This window comes from Somniosus microcephalus, chromosome 18, assembly GCF_052327205.1.
Source record: "Somniosus microcephalus isolate GS21.2 chromosome 18, FLI_Smic_1.0, whole genome shotgun sequence".
NCBI lineage: Eukaryota > Metazoa > Chordata > Chondrichthyes > Squaliformes > Somniosidae > Somniosus > Somniosus microcephalus.
In genome coordinates, this window is record NC_141004.1 from 33,057,946 (window position 1) to 33,082,174 (window position 24,229).

Here is a 24,229-nt window from a genome sequence, read left to right on the forward strand (position 1 = left end):
AACAGAGTTAACGTTTCAGGTCGATGACCTTTCAAACGTTAACTCTGTCTCTCTCTCTCTCCACAGATGCTGCCTGACCTGCTGAGTATTTCCAGCATTTTCAGTTTTTATTCCACTATTTCATTGTTGAGTACATGGGGATGATTTTATTCAATTCTGTGTTCATTTTGCCTATAGAAAGTGTCATGGTGGATAATGATGTGTGCGCCGTGTTGGTGATGTGTGGTAGCAGCCACAGTGAAGGATTAACATTTAATAACACAATCACTGGACAAGTAGATAAAATGTTCATTAAGAGTTGATTATGAGGAAATATTATGAGTATAAAAACCAAGAAGGGTGCCACCCAAAATGTTAACCAACAGATCTGCTGTGTATTTCCAGGATTTTCTGTTTCTATTTAAGATTTCCAAAATTCACCGTCTTTTTTCTTAATAATATGATCAGTATTATCTTATACGAAAGTAACAGACATCAGGGAGAGAATTACAGGTTGTAATCCCCTCCAGTGTCAGAACTCTGATGGTGGTTGTAATCACTGTGTGTAGTTCTTGAGTTGCTAATGTGAATAAAAAGGATGATGCAAGGATAAAATAGAGAAACTTATTTTATACAGCCATCAACTTTTTCATTTATACTAATAACCAGAGGATGTACAGGACCACATCTTGAGTATTGTGTGCAGTTTTGGTCGCCTTATCTGAGGAAGGATGTTCTTGCCATGGAAGGAGTTCAGCGAAGATTCACCAGGCTGATACCTGGGATGGCAGGAATGACGTATGAGGAGCGATTGGGTCGATTGGGCTTGTACTCGCTGGAGTTTAGAAGAATGAGAGGGGATCTCATTGAAACTTATAAAATTCTGACAGGACTGGACAGACTAGATGCAGGAAGGATGTTCCCGATGGTCAGGGAGTCCAGAACCAGGGGTCACAGTCTAAGGATAAGGGGTAGGCCATTTAGGACAGAAATGAGGAGGAATTTCTTCACCCAGAGAGTGGTGAACCTGTGGAATTCTCTACCACAGAAGGCAGTAGAGGCCAATACATTAAATATATTCAAGAAGGAGTTGGATATATTTCTTAAGGCTAAAGGGATCAAGGGGTATGGGGAGAAAGCAGGGACCGGGTACTGAATTTGGATGATCAGCCATGATCGCATTGAATGGCAGAGCAGGCTCGAGGGGCCGAATGGCCTACTCCTACTCCTATCTTCTATGTTTCTAAAATACTCCTACACATAATTGGAATCCCATAAAGTCTCAGGCTATCCATTATTTGATAGGGAATTGTTCTCAGTAGATGAGAAAGGTTCGCTAATGTAATTCTTCAGCTCCATGCATTTATTTTATTAACCATTTAGTAATTGTTAATGAAAAATATCTGATTGGTGTGAAGGATGAATCACAATGTAAACTGAAAAAAAAGACATAGGATTGTAATTAACTCCAACTTATAACACTCCCTGCTTTAATTGTTTATTCCACTAGACAGAGTTGACTTTAAGCCTTAATTATAATTTAATATTGCATTACAGAGTATAAGTGTGTGTATGTGTGTATTCCAACCCTTAAGTTGAAAATGATGTTTCATTCCATTATATTTTTAGAAATTTCTGGTTATTGTCAATTTAGTACTGTTTTCCCCCACTTGAGCTAATTTTTGTTCTCAAGAAATGTGACTGGCAAAACAAATCTTTACTGGCAAGATCCTTTACGATCAGTTGAATGAAACTTTGGAGTGCTTTAGGAAAGTATTCGTTTTGGATTCATACTTCAGAACTCCTCCTTTCCCCTTGTTGAATAAAAATGAAATGTTCTTGTAGTGCACAAATACCTTGCTTGCTATTTGCTTAATTTTGGAACGTCATACTGACTTTAATTGGGATATTGGATTTGACCTTATTGATCAATTTGTTTGTTGGATCAATCTCGGTTTAAATGTGCTCTGAGTTCATAGACTAATCAAAATGTGCCAATTTTTTGACAGATAATTTCACCTTTCACTCATATGATTTAAACAATGACCGGGAAGGGGAAGAAAGAGAGGTCATACAGAGCTCAGAAAAAATCATCATAACTAAAGTGGGAACTAATGAATGAGTCGATTAAGTGGCACAAGAATCATGTATTGTGCCCTGAACAATAAGAACATTTTTGAGATTACTGCACAAGTACTTGGTAAGAAAGTGCAGTGCCCCCAGTTCACTTTGAATTGTTGGGATGCTGATTTCCAAAGGTCAGACCTGGACTTCCAACCATTGTTAAATGCTTAGCATTCAAGTCAGCATTCTGAGTAAGAGAGGTTCCAGAATAGGTTTCAGCCACTGCGATGTAGGTGTAAACTATAAGCTATACTCCTTATGTAAAAGAATGTCCGTTAGGGGCAGGGGAGCACAGAATTCACCTTTCATCAGAATATAAAAATGCAGCAATAAGAAAAGGTTATTCACTCAGTCTAATCAGCCTATTCCAGAAACCAGTCTGACTATTGTCATCCCTTTTGAGATGTGACTCCATCTGAATATTGGACTAGAAAGCTAGAACAATTTTTATAAAGCATTGTAGCAAGAGAAATATTTAGTAGCTGAAGGAAAACTAGTTAAATACAGATAGATAAAAGACTAGAAACCAGGCAGGGGACAACATGGTCATTTTACCTCCGGGATACATGTAATCTAGTCCGGCTTGCTAAGATGAAGCCTACCTTTCTTTAATAGCCATCTAGACCCTTGCCTAAATTATATACATTTCGAGATTGTGAAATGCTCTGGAAAACTACTTTTTTGCTAGTCTGGGCCAACGTTACAGACTTAGATATGAAATGTAATCCAAGCAGGCCAATACTGGCTTTTTTCACAAATTCTCTCCATTAGAAAAAAAACAAATATTTTCATTTATATCTAAAAAGTTTGATAATCATTCTGATCTAAACATTTTGGTGCAGATCTTCCACTCTCCCTTCACAATGTATTGGTGGAACTGGGGTGGGTAGGGGCAGTAAATGGGATTGGAGTCATATGACCCATTGCAATGATGAATGCCAGGAACGCCTGTCTATCTATCCCTGGCATCAAGTGTTACTATGGTATCGGCAATACTACAAGGGCTGCTATAGCAAATCTGCATACCAACTACTCATGGACTCCGTGGTGGAGGTTGGGAAACACATCAAAAATATTTAAATAATTCTGAGGCCATTAGATCAGCTGGGATCAGGAGTGCGTCTATGTGGTAGCCAGAAGACCCGCTACACCGAATATGTGCCCCAATTTTGGGAAAGTGGACGATCTGGGCCTTTATCTGCTGTAAAATCATTACATATTATTGTATGCACATCGAAGATGAAATTCCTCTTGGGCGGTAGCACACAACAAGCGAATCAGCAGCGACTTTTACACGCCAAGTCATTGGACGGGTGTAAAGTGGCTGCCGATTCGCTATTGCCTATTTTGCACTACTATCCATGACCAATTTCACCCCCATTATACACTGCAATTGTTGAAAATGTGATTTATATTGCAGTAGATGTCATGGCAATGAGAAATAATGCTTCAGTGGGAGACTTAAGTAGTCAATGGTTAGAGTTTAGGCTTGACCTTTAGAAACCATCATCCCCTGTAATTCAAAAGTGACCTTAGGGCTCTTTAATTTCTTACTTGGTACCCATGCAGTAATGTCAGTGTAGTCTAAAGAACAGGGCACTGCTATAAGCAGAGCCACAAGACAACTTAATAGGGAACCATAAAATGTAAAAACAGAACTTCTTCACTTCACTACTCCAAATCTAGAAAACCTGAAAAATTGCAGATTAATGAAAATGTCAGTGTGGAAAACATGTACAGCCAAATATCTGACATGACTAGCGGACAGGGCAGCGCTGTTTGACGATTTATTTTAATGCTTTTTACCAGTTTTCCCAGCGGCTCAAAGGTTATCAGCAACACTGCAATCATTTTCATGGTAACTCAAATTGCTCTGCCTTAATGAAAAGTTAGAATTTTGAAAGCAAAATTTCCACTCTGGGAGTCAAATTCACCGCTGCAAAATATTATTTGTGGAAACAAAACTCATATCACACAAAGCTCTTCCAAGCATCATCAACTTATCTGTTCTCAAACATCGAGGCACAGCAACATTTCTCATTTGACTTTGCCTTTCATGTCAGCAGTTATAAAAGCCCTAAAAAAAAAACTTGCGCCTTTTTTTTCCCTTTGATAATATAATCTGCATAATAAGTGTTATCAAAGAGTGACAGTTAACGCACAATCTTATCACTGAATTGACTCATTCAGTTAATTGCTCAGATTCGGAAATTGGATGACACACACAGATTACGCAAGAGTTCAAACCTTTGAACAGAACTATTTGGCCTTGACTGCAAATACCTTTGACAACTTCTCAACAGAAGCGCTCATGCAGAGAGGTGAGAGCTATTGATGAGATGAGAACATAATTAGATGAGCGTTTATATTTTAGTGCATTATTACGCATGCTAAAATGAGACTGTTCATTCATACTGATGTGAAAACAGTTTCAGCCATGGGGTGTTTAAAGCAAATAACTTATTGTCACTAACATTGCTTTCCACAATTATGCTTAAGAATAGAAAGCAACGGATTTATGTATTAATATTTAATAGAAGTTTGTGTCCAAACCAATAATATTGCCCAAGAGATGTAATTAATTGCAGATTGGGTACAGAGACCTTTCAGTTCTGCAGGTAAAGCACATTTGTTTCAATGTTTATTCTTTAAAATTGAATTGGGGACTTCTGAGTGCTTCTGTGCATCTTGGAGTAAAAATTCTATATTGGCTGAGAGTGCATATTGTGAAATTGTGCATCAATTTATTCATAACCGTTTATTAGAGGGGATCTTTACTCTGGTAGAGGGAGCAGCTGCTGGCAAGGAATGGTCGGGCAGCCCTCGGCCATGGTAAGTGGCAGGGAGGGGTTTCAGGAGGGTCTTGCAGGAAGGAAGTGTGGAGCCTAAGACAGGGGAAGGTTGTGACTATTCTTGTGGGACGTTTTTTGACACACGGAGGGCCTCTCCGTCCTTTCTGCCAGCTGCTGACCTGCTTCAGCCTGGCGGGAAAGCCATGGTGGTTTCCTTGCTCAGACCCAATGTTCACTGTAAGCTGCGCTTTGTTCTGCGCGGCCTGTTTCTTTTAATGCGCAGTCCCTTTAAATTTCCGCATTTGCGGGGAGTTTACAATGTAAAAGCCGGCGAGAGTGGCCTGCGCGGGACCTTTCAGATTATTGCACAGCAACACGTGCGCACAGCTTAGAGGGAACATTGCTCAGGCCCCAATTAAAATGCCTACTGAAGTGATAGGATGCATCAATTCATGAGGCTCCTGCCTGCTTTAGTTGGGCACACCATCCACTTACAGATCCCTGCAGTTTAATAGCGGAGATGACGGGAAAGGGACAAGTTCTGAGTGGGTATGTAACCTGCTCATTTTTATCTGCCCACCTGCCTGATTTCCAAGGGTTAAAATCGAACCCAAAGTTACGACTTGCAAACTGCCTCTGAACCTTTGAAATGTGTTTCAGCATCAGAATCAGGATCCAACTATGAGAATTATGCTGATTCTAGCTCTCTATAGTAGGTAGGCAGAGAAGAGATTGATCGAATATGTCATTCATGTAGGTCTCGTCCTGTTGATAATGGAGGCTCTCCTGACCTGAATACCATCTTTCAGGGCAAAGATCTACTCAGCAATTTTTTTTTAATGCAACAGACTTTGGACAAGCAGTACTTTACATTGAATGTACTTCCTCTTCCAAAGTGCCATTGCTCATCAAGAAGTTTGCTGTAACCTTTTGCACTGAGAGAAAACTGGCTATCTTGTGCATTAATAAGGATCAGAACTCGCAGTGTCTTTGTACAGTACAAGCAGCGTTGTGTTACATTAGGCAGATCCCCCATTGTTATCTAAAACAACTAATTCTGGAAATAAAGGGAAACCGGTTTTTTTGGCACTTCAATAGACTACAAATTCTGTTGCCCTACGAAGGTTGCACATGACAAGTACCACAGCTGAAACTATTATCATTTATGTACCTTCGGTATGTCAGATTGTCAAATTGATTCAAAAATGATAACAGCATTATGTAGCCACCATTATTGTTTGTGGGCCTGTGGGAAAGGAACAGAAATGCTATATGTAAAATGTTATAAAGTGTCAAAAATGTAAAGGCTTGATTATGAGGTACAAAAAAGACAGGCCACAGAACAAGTCTGTCCACAGGAACTGACGCACATACATCTCAAACTAACAAGACAGTATTCAGGATAAAATATGAATTTACATGTAATTACAAACCCTCACTGTTTAAAGATAGTTTCAAAACAAGCTGCACATTAGTGTAATTAAGCTGCAGTATTTCTTGTGCAGTAATTGTGTGTCTAAGTCTACATACAAAATGTTTGTTACAATCTAATCATTGATTGTCACTATTATAGAAGGATATTATTTTATTTTTACAGGATTAGGACTGGACTGGATGGCAGAAGTCAATGCATTGAGCTGAATCGCCTTGGTTTAGAACCCATCATTAAAATAAAATGTTTGATTTAGTACAATCCGGCCTGGGGCATAGTCAGAGTTGAACAAAGTTGTATCAAGCACAATGAGAAATGTTAATATTTTGGGCTGAACTTTCAACTTCCGTGAGGGTTGTAAAATGGGCAGTAGCAGATCAGCCGTTCATTATACTCCCCTCCCGATTTTCTTTGAAGTCAATGGAAAGGAAAACCAGGCGGAGTGTATAATAGGTGGCCAATTCACTACTGCCTGCTTTACACCCCCATGGAAGTTGAAAGCTCTGCCCTTTGTATCAAGTGGAAAGGATTCCTTTCACACCCAACGGTCATCAAATATATAATTCTTCATAATTATCACCTTCGGTTTCACGTCTATGATATTTGTAAGGTTTGGCTGAACTCAGGCCTCTGAATTTACAGGGAGTAATATATACCCCTCTTAAAATTGAACTTATTTGGCCTAAAGGAACTCCCAAACTAATCACAAAACCTACAAAAAACCACCAGTGGATGCAGCAAACAATAAAACATGACAAATTCCTATTGATTTTCCAAACAATTGCCTAAAAGAGTTTCTGCATTATATAAACCATTTAGATTGTAGAAAGAATCAATTTGTAAACTTCAAGAGACAAAACAGACAATTTTCAAACGGTACCTATGTCATCAAAATATTTAGTAAGTAAACCACTTGCAAGTCTTCAATTTGTTCTGCATTTTCTACTCACTATATTCCACATCCGTTAGCTGGCTTCACTCCTTGGGTGGACTGATAGCCATTCCCCCTGCTGAAACTTCAACACAAGACGTCACAACTTTTTCCAGTCTTTCTTGCAACTTTCTTTGTTATTCTGTCTTCTTCAAAGAATATAGATATGGTCCCTTTATTTTGGTCAACCTCAATCACTCAACAATATTGTATTTGTAGAACAAATCTTACAATTGAGTACATAAAACATCTCAAGATGTTCTGCTTTCTTGGCATCTGACTACAGCAGATGAGTTGTCGACACATTAAACACCACAAGCCCCTCCTGGCAAGTCTAGGTATCCCAGAAATGGTCTCTGTCAGATCTGTGTGTGAACACCAAGGCCTGTAGGTGTATATGGTGGAGGAGCAGGGTTGGGCTTGATGCTTCGAGTTTTCATGTAGGAAATAAACTGATCTGGGATCTCAGCTAGAACGTCCTTAGCCAGTCGAGCCATGCTGAGCACATGATTTCCTGTGCGGTCAATGTAATCACGAAATGGCACAAACTGCAAGGAAATAATATTAAACGGCACGTTATTTTGTGGAGAAGAAAGATTATTTGCAATCAAACTTTCGCCAACTTAAACATTTTTCTCAACAGGTAATGAGGGCAGTAGTAAAATTACCAAAATGATGTAAATAATATATAAAACACAAAAAAATACTTATCATGTAAATCTTTGAATAGTCTCACTGCTGCTTTGAAATGAACTAATGCTCTTTATAATGGAACAACATTCTTTGTTTTATCTCTCTATGCTTTATTGCATGTATAGTCACACAATCCCAAAGTACCAGAATATTTCTTGATCATTTCTTGATAGTCCAAACTACATAGTGCCTGGTACAGGTCATGATTTTTCTGTTATAGTATCTCAAAAGACTATGGGAGTAATTTTCAACTTCACCATCTGGGTGGTAACCTGGCAGAGCAGATCACCCGGCCATTGTAGAACCCACCTGATTTTCAACCACACATATTGCTTATATTGGGATGAAAAGTGGATGGTTCTACAGCAGGTGGGCAATCTGCTCCACCAGGTTATTGCCCAGACGGTGAAGTCGAAAATGACATAAATTATCTGCTCTATACGTTACTGTACTCGGAATCTGTTCTGTGCATAACGAAATGCCAATTTAAACTTATTCCTTCCTGTCTAACATTTCACCTAGTCATTACCAGGTTGCACATTCTCCTTTTTCTTATTGTTTTGTTTTTACTGCAGTTCTTTCTTTTGTCATGCTCATATTCTGTTTAAATGTCCTTTAAAACTAAGCCAGTTTAAGAGGGAGCGTTCCTTTCGTTTGATCAGAATTGGACACCTGGATATGTTAGGCCAGAATTTGCTGAAAAAATAACAGCGTGTGAATGACGCACTCTGTTATTAATGTGCAAATTAGCCAGCAACTTCTGGCGAGGAGGAGATGGCCCCTAAAATGCGAATTGCCACAAGTTGCTGGACGATTTGTGCCGCTCTGCCTTTAGCTCCTCGAAAATGGCATCTCGCCCTTAACCTCCCCGTGGGTTTCATGAATTTGCTGCATTTTCTAATTAATTGCCCATTGTACTTGCCACAGAAAGTTAAGTCTAGTATTTGTATCCTTTTAATGAAGTGATAATTGTTAATGACTGCCAATCAACCTCTCTGGCCCAGAAAGTGAACAATTAAAAGCGTGGAGTCTCACTCCTTCAGGTTGTTGTTGTAGATTTTAAAATATCAAATTTTAAATTAAAAAGTTTTTTTCTTACTTTTCTTTTCTGCCTCTTTTTCTCTCTCTCTCTTAATCCAATCTTTAATTCACTTTCTGTACCTGATTTGACATTGAATTCACCCTCCTTCTCAATCCTCCCTGTTTTCATTTCTCAATCTTTAAATCTGATTGGTTAAGGAGATACACTGTTGGTCTCGTCGTTCACCAAGGCCCCAGATGCCCCGTTATCAGCTCTTACAGGGCAAAAACATTTTGAGCTGAAGGGTGCAGAAAAAGACTAACTAACTGGGCACGCTACAGCAAATTCTGGCCCAATATGCTTTTTGTGCCCTTTGAAGGAATTTTAAAAAAAATTGTTTTTATGGGATGTGGCATGTGGGCATCACTGGCAAAGCCAGCATTTATTGCCCATCCCTAATTGCCCTTGAGAAGGTGGTGGTGAGCCACCTTCTTGAACCGCTGCAGTCCGTGTGGTGAAGGTACTCCCACAGTACTGTTAGGGAGGGAGTTCCAGGATTTTAACCCAGTGACGATGAAGGATCGGCGATATACTTCTAAGTCAGGATGATGTGTGACTTGGAGGGGAACTTGGAGGTGGTGGTGTTCCCATGCGTCTGCTGCCTTTGTCCTTCTAGGTGGACGAGGTCGCGGGTTTGGGAGGTGCTGCCGAAGAAGCCTTGGTGAGTTGCTGCAGTGCATCTTGTGGATGGTAAATACTGAAGCCACGGTACGCTGGTGTTGGAGGGAATGGATGTTTAAGGTGGTAGAGGGGGTGCTAATCAAGCGGGCTGCTTTGTCCTGGATGGTATCGATCTTCTTGAGTGTTGTTGGAGCTGCATTCATCCAGGCAAGTGGAGAGAGTTCCATCACACTCCTTACTTGTGCCTTGTAGATGGTAGAAAGGCTTTGGGGAGTCAGGTAGTGAGAAACTCGCCACAGAATACCTAGCCTCTGACCTGCTCTTGTTGCCACAGTATTTATGTGGCTGGTCCAGTTAAATTCCTGGTCAATGGTGACCCCCAGGACGTTGATGGTGGGGGATTCGGAGATGGTAATACCATTGAATGTCAAGGGGAGGTGTTTAGACTCACGCTTGTTGGAGATAGTCATTGCCTGGCACTTCTGTGGCGTGAATGTTACCTGCCACTTATCAACCCAAGCCTGAACGTCGTCCAGGTCTTGTTGCATGTGGGCATGGACTGCATCATTATCTGAGGAGCTGTGAATGGTACTGAACACTGGGCAGTCATCAGCGAACATCCCCATTTCTGACCTTATGTTGGAGGGAAGATCATTAATGAAGCAGCTGAAGATGGTTGGGCCTAGGACACTGCCCTGAGGAACTCCTGCAGTGATGTCCTGGGGCTTTGATGATTGATCTTCTATCACCACAACCATTCTCCTTTGTGCTAGGTATGACTCCAGCCAGTGGAGAGTTTTCCCCCCGATTCCCATTGACTTCAGTTTTACTAGGGCTCCTTCATGCCACACTCGGTCAAATGCTGCCTTGATGTCAAGGGCAGTCACTCTCACCTCACCTCTGGGATTCAGCTCCTTTGTCCATGTTTGGACCAAGGCTGTAATGAGTTTGGCAGCTGAGTGGCCTTGGCGGAACCCAAACTGAGCATCAGTGAGCAGGTTATTGGTAAGTGCCGCTTGATATCACTGTTGACGACACCTTCCATCACTTTGCTGATGATTGAGATTGGACTGATGGGACGGTAATTGGCCGGATTGGATTTGTCCTGCTTTTTGTGGGCAGGACACACCTGGGCAGTTTTCCACATTGTCGGATAGATGCCAGTGTTGTAGCTGTACTGGAACAGCTTGGCTAGAGGCGCGGCTAGTTCTGGAGCATAAGTCTTCAGCATGATAGCTGGGATGTTGTCAGGGCACATAGCCTTTGCTGTATCCAGTGCGCTCAGCCGTTTCTTGATATCACGTGGAGTGAATCGAATTGGCTGAAGACTGGTTTCTGTGGTGGTGGGGACCGCAGGAGGAGGCCGATACGGATCATCCACTCGGCACTTCTGGCTGAAGATGGTTGCAAACGCTTCAGCCTTGTCTTTTGCACTCACATGCTGGGCTCCACTATCATTGAGGATGGGGATGTTCATGGAGCCTCCTCCTTCCGTTAGTTGTTTAATGGTCCACCACCATTCACGACTGGATGTGGCAGGACTGCAGAGCTTTGATCTGATCCGTTGATTGTGGGATCGCTTAGCCCTGTCTATAGCATGTTGCTTCTGCTTTTTAGCATGCATGTAGTCCAGTGTTGCAGCTTCCCCAGGTTGGCGCCTCATTTTTAGATACGCCTGGTGCTGCTCCTGGCATGTACTTCTACACTCCTTATTGAACCAGGGGTGGTCCCCTGGCTTGGTGGTAATGGTAGAGTGAGGGACATGCCGGGCCATGAGGTTACAGATTGTGGTGGAATACAATTCTGCTGCTGCTGATGGCCCACAGCGCCTCATGGATGCCCAGTTTTAAGGTGCTAGATCTGTTCTGAATCTATCCCATTTAGCATGGTGGTAGTGCCACACAACACGATGGAGGGTGTCCTCAGTGTGAAGACAGGACTTCGTCTCCACAATGACTGTGCGGTGGTCACTGCTACAAATACTGTCATGGACAGGTGTATCTGCAACAGGGAGATTGGTGAGGGCGAGGTCAAGTAGGTTTTTCCCCCGTGTTGGTTCTCTCATCACCTGTCGCAGGCCCAGACTGGCAGCTATGTCCTTCAGGACTCCGCCAGCTCGGTCGGTAGTGGTGCTACCGAGCCACTCTTGGTGATGGACATTGAAGTCCCCCACATTCTGCACCCTTGCTATTCTCTGTGCTTCTTCTAAGTGGTGTTCAACATGGCAGAGTACTGATTCATTAGCTGAGGGAGGGTGATAGGTGGTAATCAGCAGGAGGTTTCCTTGCCCATGCTTGACCTGAAGCCATGAGACTTCATGGGGTCTGGAGTCAATGTTGAGAACTCCCAGGGCCACTCCTTCCCGACTGTATACCACTGTACCGCAATCCCTGGTGGGACAGGACATACCCAGGGATAGTGATGGAGGAGTTTGGGACATTGGCTGAAAGATATGATTCTGTGAGTATGACTATGTCAGGCTATTGCTTGACTAGTCTGTGGGACAGCTCTCCCAATTTTGGCACAAGTCCCCAGATGTGGGAGAGCATTGCTACCACTAGTACATTGGAGCCAGCATTTTGAACACACACAAGCTGCAATTGACTCTGGCATCTGCAGGCAGCTTTGTAATCTTAAATGGTGAGGAACATACCACCTTAGTCCACTGTGCAATACTCACGTACACTCTGCTGCTTCTGTGTCTACACACATACCTGCACAATATCTCTCTCCGCAAGTTTCCCTCGTGAAGATACTCTGATGTCATCTCCATCCAATTCCACCATTGCTACAATGACAAATTGTGCAGCAAATATAAGTTGCAGAAACAAAGTTATATGCATATTACATGATCCCCTGTGGCCCACAATGTTGCATGGTTCAGGTACATGAGCTGAGTTGGCAGAATACTTAATTTCACCTTGTCAGTAAACAAGCAGGAAATGCTGCGGAGATTGATTTGACGAGAATTAGATTTGCAGTAATTCCTTTGTGTATGGCTAGTAAATATCTCATAGATCAATTATTGATGTCAGAATAGAATATTATCTTATTGTAAATGTCATGTAAAACATGGGCATTTTTTAATATACAGCAGATTTGGCTAGAACATTTAACACCTTATTCACTAAAAATATCATTATTTTAACATGGCCAAGTAATGCAGTATGTTAGTGCAGTAGGCACTGTTCCATAGCATAAAACAACATGGGTTCTTTCCTCAATTCTCATTTGGTGAGTTCCCTAACTTAACCACTGTCATCAGTGGTGACGGGTTGATAGGGGGTGGGGAGGGGACATTGTAGGGAGAAATCAGAGCGTGAGTCAATCTATCCAGTGTCATGAGCCTCTTAATGACTGGTTTGGAGCATTTTGGCAGATGAACAGGCTATTTCTCTCCTTCATACATGGTATAGTGCATGGCTAGACTAGACCGATGGAAATGGCAGAGAATACAGAAATGAGGCACATTTATTAGTCAACATAGAACTTTAATGCCTTATTCTTTTGAGTTAGTGGTGGGCTAAACTATAATTAGGAGTGAAATTTTGCTCATTATTAAATACAAATTTATGTTCCATTTAAAACAGGTACAGAAGCAAATATATTGGAATTAAAAAATAATTTGGATTAAGGCACAATTTTTATCTCGAGTCTCCCTCCCATCTTTCCGTTATTGAAATAAGCGACTCATTCTGGATCATAGTTCCATGGACACTGGCAGGCCTCTGGTATCTTGCCCTAGTGACTATTCTTTATGTGTGAGCCTGTACAATACCAATCACAATTTATTTTCCGGCAAAAGCAGTTTTGTTTTACTTTAAGGTTTGAGGCTTTGATTGGGTGCTGGAATAAAATACTGAAACATTGGCCGTGATTTCCCCTACCTCGGCGGGTCCATGGCAGATGGCATCAATGGTGGGTCCCAACCCCGCTGCCGGCTCCTCCCCGCTGTGTAGAATGAATTTACGTTGATTGGGCTCGTTAAGCCCGCCCAGCGCGTTTGCCGGCCAACTGAAGGAAGCGGGTCTATTATCATCATTTGATGACACATCATCAGCCAGTTTCCTTAAAGGGACCATGCACAAATTTATTTTGGTAGTTGTGCTGTCAGTGTTCTACAGCATTGAGATGCTGCAAACACTGACAAGCACGGCACAAAGGTGCACGGCTGCACCCAAGCTCTCATATGACTCCCTCCATAAGCATCACAGCATGCAGGGAGGTTCTCTTCCCTTCCAATGTGCGGAAGAGACCTCCCCAGGAGACCAACGCAGCCTGGTTGCACATTGCACAAGAGGACACACGTAGGGATGTCGTCAGGAGGACCTGGCTGCAGTAGATCATGAAACGTTGCTGCAAAGCCACACTTAACCTCATCCTGCTGTGCCACTCATCACATCCCCATCACTCTGCCTTCCCTACCCTACTCCTGCACATCCTTACACACACCAACTTACCTTGCACCTCCACCCATCCCTCTCTATCTACATTATCACTTCCCCATCTCACTAGCCACTCCTCACACTCACCCTCATCCTAGTGCAATCATACCAACTAACAACATACAAGGGTAGGCACTTGGGTGTTTTATGCAATGTTCATGTAAAGTTTCTGTTAATGCGCTGTCAAACATTGAAACCTTTATTTTGAAACACTTTGCATTCTTGGACAGATCTGTGTGCACCTTTGGAAGTGGCTTAGTGAGTTGCAGTGAATAGTGAGACATAACAGTAACCCCCGTAATGGTGATGAGTGTGAAAGGAATGGCTTGGGCTTTGTAGGAATGCTTTATGGTGTTGGTTTGGGTGGTGCCAACCTGGCGCATCATGTGACAGCCAGGGTGTACAGCATCAAGTGAAGTAAATCTGGCATCCCAGGTAGCAATGTGCTCGGGTGCTGATGCCCTGTGTCCTGTGCAGCATCAGTCGATTGTGTTGTTGTTTGTGCTGCTGGTGTGCCTGGTACTGCTGGTGTTGGGGCTGGTCGTGGTGGGATTCTGAGGACCAAGCGGAGATAGTTTCAAGAGCACCGATGCTGATGTAATAGATGGCAGGTGACTTTGAAATGACAGAAGCGATCTGTCAATGGTGAGAGAGGTTGTTCCAATGAGGTGACACTGGATAGAGAGTTTACTCCAAACACTTGCAACCTGCATAAAGCTCAACCTATCTTCCAAATGTAGTAAGCAACAGCATCTGATCTTGGCAAGTGAACAGCTGTGAGATGGGAGCTTTTATAGCACATTAGCAGCTGTCAAGTAATGAGATGATTCCATGGTCATACAACTCCCGACCTCCTTACCTGACGTGATCCCCGAGCAGCTTGGACTCTGTGGATGACCTCGTAAAATGTAAAGGTGAGCTCAAAATAGTTCTTAATGGTTTGTTAACAAGGTCATAATGACCTGAATTGCCTCCCCTGCAGCTGCATGTCAGGTCTGCTCAGCGCTGACAGACCTGACATCTGGAAAAGGTGCGTGGCGGCGGGTTGACAGTGGGATCTCGACCCGCTGTCAACATTTCTTTTTTCCCCACCTGACCCACCACTAAACGCGCCCGCAGATCCCCTGAAAAATTCCCCCCAATTGTTACCTTTTATATTACCAATAGAAGGCGGTGCACCTGCATTTCATTGTGAAACTGAAATGGATTCCCTGCCACATTACAAATAACATTACTTGAGATTTTTTGTTGAATATAAACTGAGCATAACTTAATAAGAGGAAATTGAAGGTAGCCGAACATGAATAAATCATGACATGAATGTCAGTTCACTCGCATAATTATTAATGTAAGCTCATGGGTGAATGAGCTCTGATATCAGTACACATGGGATCTAAAGCACTGTCCCTCTTTTGGCATCAGGAATTATACACTGTGAACGACCTGCGATCTCAATCTCCTTCCTAATTGAATGAACTAGTTTGCTCACATCAATGGCCCAGAAATTCGGGTCCCCACGGGTGAGTACGCATGGGGTACTCACCTGTAAGCCCAACGGAAGTGCTGGTTTCGTGCATGCACTGCGTATGCGCGGGAAACCGCCACTTCCGTTTCCCTGAAAGAAGGGGTTCAGAAGTCGAACGCGTGCGCAGTAGAGGCTGTGCGTGTGCATTGAACTTATGTTTATTTTGCAGGTTTTCCCGGGAGGGTAAGTCTCCAGAAGTTAGACATGTAAAAAGCAGTCACAAGGCCTGCTTTTTACAAGGTAAGTGGTGAATTAATTAAAATTAAAACATTTTTTCCACAGGATAATTATTTTTAAATACTTTAAAGAAAGGTAAGTTTATTTTTAGCCCTGTTAGAAAATGTAATTAATTTTTTCAAAAATTTAAGTTATTGTTTAAAATAGTTATTTCATGTAATTTATAGTTTATTTTAAAAATGTGATCTAAAAAAAAATTATTTGAAGATTTAGTGATGTTTTGGGGCTTATAGTATTTATAGGTTTGACAGGTCCTGTCAAACTTATGAATGAAGCATTCCCTGCTACCATTGGCTCTCCATGGCCCATGTGATCCCAGGGGATGCTTCGAACTAACTGCGCCCCTGGGATATGCAAGCACTGCGCGCCGGCAGTTGGAGGAGGCCGAGGATCGGAAACCCATGCGGGCCCACAGCTCAATGGCCAGCGCGCTAGGTAAGTGCAAGTCGGGGGCTTGCACCCGCGGAAAGCCCTCGACCCGAATTTCTGGGCCATTGTCTTTTCTTTGATTTCTCCAGGCCATTCAGGAGAGAAGTTAGGAAATACTTCTTCTCACAAAGGGTGGTAGAAATGTGGAACTCGCTTTATATTCTCTAGAGTTTAGAAGAATGAGAGGTGATCTCATTGAAACATACAAAATTCTTACAGGGCTTGACAGAGTAGATGCAGGGAGGATGTTTCCCCTGGCTGGGGAGTATAGAACTAGGGGGTCACAGTCTCAGAATAAGGGGTCGGCCATTTAGGACTGAGATGAGGAGAAATTTCTTCACTCAGAGGGTGGTGAATGTTTGGAATTCTCTACCCCAGAGGGCTGTGGAGGCTCAGTTATTGAGTATATTCAAGACATTGATCAATAGATTTTTGAATATTAAGGGAATCAAGGGATATGGAGATAGTACAGGAAAGTGGAAATGTGGTAGAAGATCAGCCATGATCTTATTGAATGGTGGAGCAGGCTTGAAGGGCCAAATGGCCTACCCCTGTTCCTATTTCTTATGTTCTAATATTCTCCCACAAAAAGCAATAGATGCTAGCTCAATTATTAATTTTAAATCTGAGATCGATAGCTTTTTGCTAGTCAAGGGCATTAAGGGATATGGAGCTAAGGTGAGTGGATGGTGTTAGGATGCGGATCAGCCATATTTTCATTGAATGGCAGAACAGGCTTGAGGGGCTGATTGGCCTACTCCTGTTCCTATGTCCTATTTTGCCACAACGGAGATTAACTAACTCAAGACATTCTAAGGTTCAAACACAAGAACCTTCCTGATTCACAGAGCTCAGTGTCACCCGCGAAGCAATTACCAACTAAACTACGGGACCTTGGAGATCATTTTTTAAAAATTGTTTCAAGTTTTAAAACAGACATAAATTCATCGTAGAGCGATGCAACAGTTGGATAAACTGATAAGATCATATACTTTTGTTCCTAAATATAACCTTATCAGGAGTTGATGGTACATTGTTCAGATAAAGGTGCGTAATTCAATTGTCCCATGAAGGTAGTACTCTATTTATGGAGTGTATTTATCCCTTGACTCAGGTTCTGTAACTTAAATAAAAGAACATTTTTCAATTAAGAAAAGGAAATTAATTCTCAATGGAATCAGCACTTACACAGTGAATGAGGAGCTTCTCCCAGGGCTCTAGAACTTTCCTTCATATTCTTAGGCACAGATCTGTGCATGCTTGGCATCAAATGCTATATGAATATACTTTTCAGATTTCTCTTTTTAGTTTTGCTTTATAAGATACATTTCAATAAAAGGATATGAATTGTACTCACCATCAAATTCTGCTTGTCCAACTCCAACAATGATAATTGACATAGGAAGCTTAGCAGCCTACATAATGAGAAAAATAAGACAATAAATTTAGGATTTGAATGGTGGAGACAATCTACGGTAAAGTTCCGAGGATTGATGGGGTTGTATCCTGATGATACAACATGTTAATAACTTTTTACTTACCTTTTTAGTGGCAGCCTCTAGCGGTCCCTTTAAAGACAGCTGGTTTGGCTACTGTGCATTTGAGAAAACTGACCACAACACGCAGGGTGCATGCTGCGATAAGTCGACAATTTCGGAAAGGGGTCCAAAATAGGCATTAGGCCCCCGATTTGCATAGGCAATGCGCCGAATGCCTGTTTTAGGCGGGCACTCGAGATGAGTACAGGGCCCACTAACCAATCTGGCATGCAGTGCATACCCAGCGCAGACTGAGCGCGTGAATGCCATATTGGACTCTTTAGCGCCTGACTTCACCTGAAAACCGTGTGCTGCGCGATCCGATTTCTTGGCCCATGAATCAAACCTGGAACCTTTCGGTTTTTTTATGGCTCTGTACCATACTTGTAGTGCATTTACCATCACAGAGTTCGGCTTAGTTTTAAAACAGCATGTACTGAACAATTCAATAGAAAGTGGCAAGATTTCAATTTAATTAAAGTACAAAGGCCCAGTCAGGCAAATTATACATGACAACTGCTTTCATCACACCGGTATGTGCATACTAATTAAATAGTTGACTGTTAATCAAAAAATTAGACTTATAATGTTAGCCATTAAAATGCCATGTACAGTCACTGTGCAATTCAAATCAATTTTCAAACTGTCTAAAGGTTAAGTTTTTCAAATAAACTACATTAACTGAAATTATAAATTAAACAAAAATAATTAAATATAGACTAACATAAATTCTAATAAAACGGGCAACAAATGTGTCAGTTTGGGTATTGTTTCTGACATTAAACACAGGCAGTTGGCCTCCAATTTTTTTCTGAGGACGAGCCTTGTTCCAGTTCATTTATTTTAAACTAGCTGGGGGAGCCCGGCTTTGCCAGGGCTGTTTTGGGCCGGGCAGTTTAAATCGAGTGCCAGGCTTTGGGGCCTCTCTGTGTCCCTCTGTCAATCTGCTGCCGGGCAACATTTCTACCTTTTAATACCTTGAAAGATGAAAGTGAAAGTACTTATAAAACGTTTTTGGTAAATCTTATGTTATTTTTAAAAGAGATACTAACTTTTTCAAAGCTGGATGATCAAAGTAGTTTGAGCTGGAAGCTGAAGTAATGGCAGTGAAACAATGGCTGCCACATCCCTGAGATGAAAACGATTAGTCCCGCCCACACACACACCCCGATTGGCCAACCATCAGGGGGCCGTACTGTAGGATTGGTCAATCGTGACGGCACAGGATTGGTCGAACCTTGACGTCAGTCAATCAATGCTAAGTAGCAGATAATGAGTTTAATTTTGAAGGTTTTTGGCATAAGGCGCGAACAATTTTCGTCCGACCGAAAAGTAAATATGCTTACGACCGTCCCGGAACCGTAAGCTTTCTTCGGAGGTAACGCACGCGTAGGTACGCTCTATAACTTTCGAGCGCATAGCTGGACAGACGCACACCCGAGGACAGAAGGACAGACAGATCGACTCATTTATATGTAGCCTGGCGAAATGGAGCAGCACAGGACACGAACTTTCGTTTTTGGTTTTTTTTTATTCTGTATTAATAACTTGGGTCTAGGTTTAGGATGAAATTGTAAATACATAAAACACAGTCGATAAAATACGGCAGTGGCTTGCCCAACTCTCCTCAGAGCACATCCCTCACGCTGGATCTAGAAAATGGAGGCTGTGAAGAAAGGGGAGGTTCCTTTGGCATCACATGGCCTTACCCATAACCCTTTTCTCCTTTTTTCAAATTCTAAAGGGGAAAATGAACCGCGCCATCTAGTGGACTTAAATATTCACTGCATTTTCCCACTTGGCTACATATATATATAATATAATAGATAATAGATAGATGTGACAGTGCAACATTGGACAGGAAGTTCTTGAACCTTGCAAGTTGTCTTGCATGTACCATGTGACTGTATTAATAAAGCTAATAAAGTATTAGATATGCATAGGAAGTCCCTTTCCTCAAGAATATGATTAAAAAAACAACATAACAATGGCTTGGTTTTAAAAACCTAAGTGTTGCATTAATCAATCCTGCCCAGACCAGGATAACATTTCCAATTGGCAAAGTTTAACCCACTCATAATCGATGCTTATGTGTATTGTTTAATACCCAGTTGTTAGCCCATTTCTTTTCTTTTAAATTGGAAGCTCTATAAATGATCTTTCAGTTCAATCACAGATATCACCTAGGTTGATTTGCCCTTGAATTGCTCTCTGCCTCTTTCATGTAAAGCAGAAACTCCCACAAGTGCAAAAATCATGCAGTATAAAAAATTTACAACTGCAACAGTAATACATGCTTTAAAATGTCCATTATAATCCATTTGTAAAACCAAAAGACAAACTGAAACTGAAACTTATAACTACACTCTTCAGGAGGTGAGTTTGTTGGCGAGCGAGGATGAATACGCAGTATAGAAGGAGTCATCAGCCTGGTGCTTCCAGGGAATATGGATACGCAGTCACCATTAGTGAACTAGAGAACAAAGACTCCAACTTCTAGACTGCCAAGAATCAGATATTACACTGGGCCACCAAGTAATTACAGTTCATGCATAAATGGATTATTTACTTTTAATTTACTGAGATGCATCCAGTATCCTCTATATACCTGGGCCTGCAGGTATTCTAACTATGTTCTGTATTTCCTGGTATTTGAATACAGTGGAGAAAGGTAAAGTGATGCCACGTTATCTGTAGTGGGAGCTGTCAAAGGACTTGCATTGTATAAGGTTTTCAATTGCTTAGGGCATTTCAGTTCAGTTTTTGCCCTGCATGTGTACTGGCTGATAGCGAGACTAAAGAATTGTCTTGAAATGTGCAGAAGGGATTTATACTAAGTTAGGAGGTGATCAAAAGATTGCATTGTTGTATGTGAACGTGCTCCAGCCTTCAATATTACATAAACTTAGGTTCAAACACTGTGATTTGCTCCAGGTAATTTTTTTTATTATCAACTTTACACAATTAAGTGCACAGCAACACCATCAGTGAGGCACAGTCTATAGTTTCTTTCAGATTTTCCTGTGTTTAAAATCATGACGGATTTAGATAGAGTAACTAAAGAAAAACAGTTTCCAATGGCTGAAGGGCACAGATTTAAGGTGATTGGCAAAAGAACCAGAGGCGACATAAGGAAAAACTTTTTTACACGAATGGTTAGGATTTGGAATGCACTGCCTGATAGGGTGCTGGATACAGATTCAATAGTAGCTTTCAAAAGGGAATTGGATAAATACTTGAAGGAGAAAACATTGCAGGGATATGGGGAAAGAGCAGGGGAGTGGGTCTAACTGGATTGCTCGTCGAAAGAACCAGCGCAAACTCGATGGGCCGAAAGGCCTCCTTCTCTGCTGTACTATTCTATGAACAGAGGTTGTGTGGAGATAAGCAGTTAAAGGGGAAAAGGTGTCTCAGATTTCTTGCAAAACATTAAGTGCAGAAGGAGTTCCATAATAAAAAAGGAAACAATTAAATCAATTAAACAAGAATGGTTCCAGGCATGAGGGACTTCAGTTACGTGGATAGACTGGAGAAGCTGTTCTCCTTGGAGCAGAGAAGGTTGAAAGGAGATTTGATAGAGGTGTTTAAAATCATGAGGGGTCTGGACAGAGTAGATAGAGAGAAACTGTTTCCATTGGCAGGAGGGTCGAGAACCAGAGGACACAGATTTAAGGAGATTGGCAGAAGAACCAAAGGCAACATGAGGAAAAACTTTTTTACGCAGCGAGTGGTTAGGATCTGGAATGCACTGCCTGAAAGGGTGATGGAGGCAGACTCAATCGTGGCTTTCAAAAGGGAATTGGATAAGTACCTGAAGGAAAAAATTTGCAGGGCTACGGGGAAAGGGCGGGGGAGTGGGACTAGCTGAAGGGCTCTTGCAGAGAGCTGGCACAGGCTCGTCGGGCCAAATGGCCTCCTTCTGTGCTGTAACCATTCGATGATTCTATGAAATGAAGAATTCTGTTACCAATACCAACTGCAATGATAAAAATAATGGTTTAGGAAATGCAGAATTATTGATTGTTTCCCATTTAAGTGTCAGCTGTGGTTCAGTGGGTAGCATTCTCGCCTCCGAGTCAGAAGGTCATGGGTCGAAGTCCCACTCCAGAGACATGAGCACAAAAATCTAGGCTGACACTCCAGTACAGTACTGAGGGAATGCCTTCTTTCGGATGAGATGTTAAACCGAGGCCCCGTCTGCTTTCACTGGTGGACGTAAAAGATCCCATGGCACTATTTTGAAGAGGAGCAGGGGAGTTATCCCCAGTGTCCTGGCCAATATTTATCTCTCAATCAACATCACTAAAAAAAAGACCATCTTGCTGAGTGCAAATTGGCTGCTGCGTTTCCCACATTACAACAGTGACTACACATCAAAAGTGTTTAATTGGCTGTAAAGTGCTTTGGGACATTCTGAGGTCGTGAAAGGTGCTATATAAATGCAAATCTTTCTTTCTTTTATAAAATCACCTCAAATAAGGCACGGTCAACTGAAAAGATGTTGCAATCTAGAAACCAGGGGGTAGATTTTCATAAAGCTGTCGGGAAGGAGGCGGGACTACAACTTACGGGTTTTAGTCCTGCCTACATCGACGTTCGGCCAATCCATACGATTTTCCCTTGATTGACCTTGTTAAGCCCACCCAGCGGGCTCAGCAGGCCAATTAAGGGCCACCCGGCAACAGGTGACATCACAGACTGAAATTTCATCTGTCAAGAGGTCTTGGCAGATGAAATATCAGTGTTTCACAGCTGTTTGAAGCTGTCAAACACTGACAGTCTGACTTCTAACCTGAGTCCTTCTACACAGACTCAGTTAGAAATCTCGCCGGCAATGAAAGCTGAAGGCTGTCACTTTTGACAGCTCGCAGCCATTTTGCTTTCAGTGCCGGCTGAATGATGGACTCCCGAAACCTAGAGGAAGAAAGGCTGTTAAGGTAAGTACAGGTAATTTAAACTTCTTTACACACTTTACACACACCAAACACACTTACCTTTGCACTCATGCACCCATCACTCACCTGAACACCGACATCGCGACCCCTCCAAGTCCTTCAACCCGACGGCCCACCTGCTCCAACCTGGCGTGGTTTGGAGCCATCGGGAATCCCACATGACACCCCTCAAAATAGGGATTAGGATAAAAACTGTCTGTTAACTGCCTGTTAACAGGCAGTTAATTGGCACTAATCCCTTCCCGCCCCGGGTCGGCGGGTCCCAGTGCGGGCGGGTACCCGCCTCCCCTGAAACTTACGTGGAGGCAGGTTTTGGGCGGGATGGTGGCGGGACCCCCGATTTCAGGATTTCCCCCCCCCCCCCCCCACATGCCTGAAACCCCACCTGACGGCTCCAGGAAAATCGACCCCCATATTTTTATCTCAAGTTCTGTTTCGAATTTTCAATTAGTGGCTTGATAAAAGCTTGCAAGCTGTATTCCGGCCATTAACATTTGACAATCGTACATTTGCTGCACTCTTATAAATATTACTTGTAAAAGGAATGGCTTTCAGATTACCTTGGCTGTAATCCATTGGCTGTAAAGCATTCTGGGATGTCCTTAGGACACCATAAGGAGCTGTACAAATGCACGTTCTTCCTTACCTGTTTAACCTCTTAAGTTAGAGCAAAAAGTTTCTGCACAAACATAGGATTTAAGGATGAGGCCTATTTGTAAACAAAATATGTATGAAAAGTAAATCATCCACTGGAGCAAAGCCACTTAACTGTGCTTGTGAGTTCTATAAACAACTTCAGAAGAGATTGATTTTTTTGTAAACCAACCAACACAAACATGTGGGGAGTAAGTTTCAACTTACCACTAGAGCATCAAACTGACATTGCAGGTCGGGTGCCCATTATAGAAACTGCCCGATTTTTCCATCCATTGAAATCAGCGTAAAGCAAAATCAGGCTGTTTCTAGAACGAGCACCCGGCCCATTTTATGCTCCAGAGATAAGTTGATAATTACCACCGCCCCCCCCCCGCCACCCCCCCCCCCTAGCCGTAGCTTGCTGATACGATCTGGTGTCTTTGGGTAGGTATACTGTCATTTTCATGCCAGTGTGAACCAGCTTCAGATGAGCTGCAATACAAAAGTACCAGTCTAACTTCAGAGTCAGATCAGCAATCTCATTCCCAAATGGGACTCAAGCAACAGATGTAAGGTTGCCTACAAGTGGTAGCACCACTGCTTGAAGCTTGCACTCCAGTCTAGTGATAATTAGCATTCTAAAATTGCCCAAAGGGTCCCTTGGATTCCATGGGAGTTTATAAACTTATTTTTTGGTCTTTCAATATTATGAAAAACTCGTTGCCTGTTCTTCAGTTCTCTATAGCATCAACAAATAGCCATCTGGAGAATGGCGCGCTTTGCATGCATCCAAACACATCTACACAGAGTT

At 42.2% G+C, this 24,229-nt stretch overlaps 1 protein-coding gene across 2 annotated transcripts in view; it reads right to left on the bottom strand.

Annotated features, from left to right (window-relative positions):
- Positions 1 to 949: 949 nt before the first annotated feature.
- The window catches only part of LOC147105205 (copine-8-like), a 776,136-nt gene continuing 752,856 nt past the window's right edge, over positions 950 to 24,229 (bottom strand). For both annotated transcript variants that reach the window (XM_086011336.1, XM_086011335.1), the window contains 3 exons: positions 17,647 to 17,704; positions 12,368 to 12,441; positions 950 to 7,806 (listed from right to left, as the gene is read on the bottom strand). In XM_086011336.1, the coding sequence (XP_085867462.1) occupies positions 7,618 to 7,806; positions 12,368 to 12,441; positions 17,647 to 17,704 (321 nt within the window). In that variant the 3' untranslated portion in view covers positions 950 to 7,617. The remainder of the gene's footprint in view (positions 7,807 to 12,367; positions 12,442 to 17,646; positions 17,705 to 24,229) is intronic.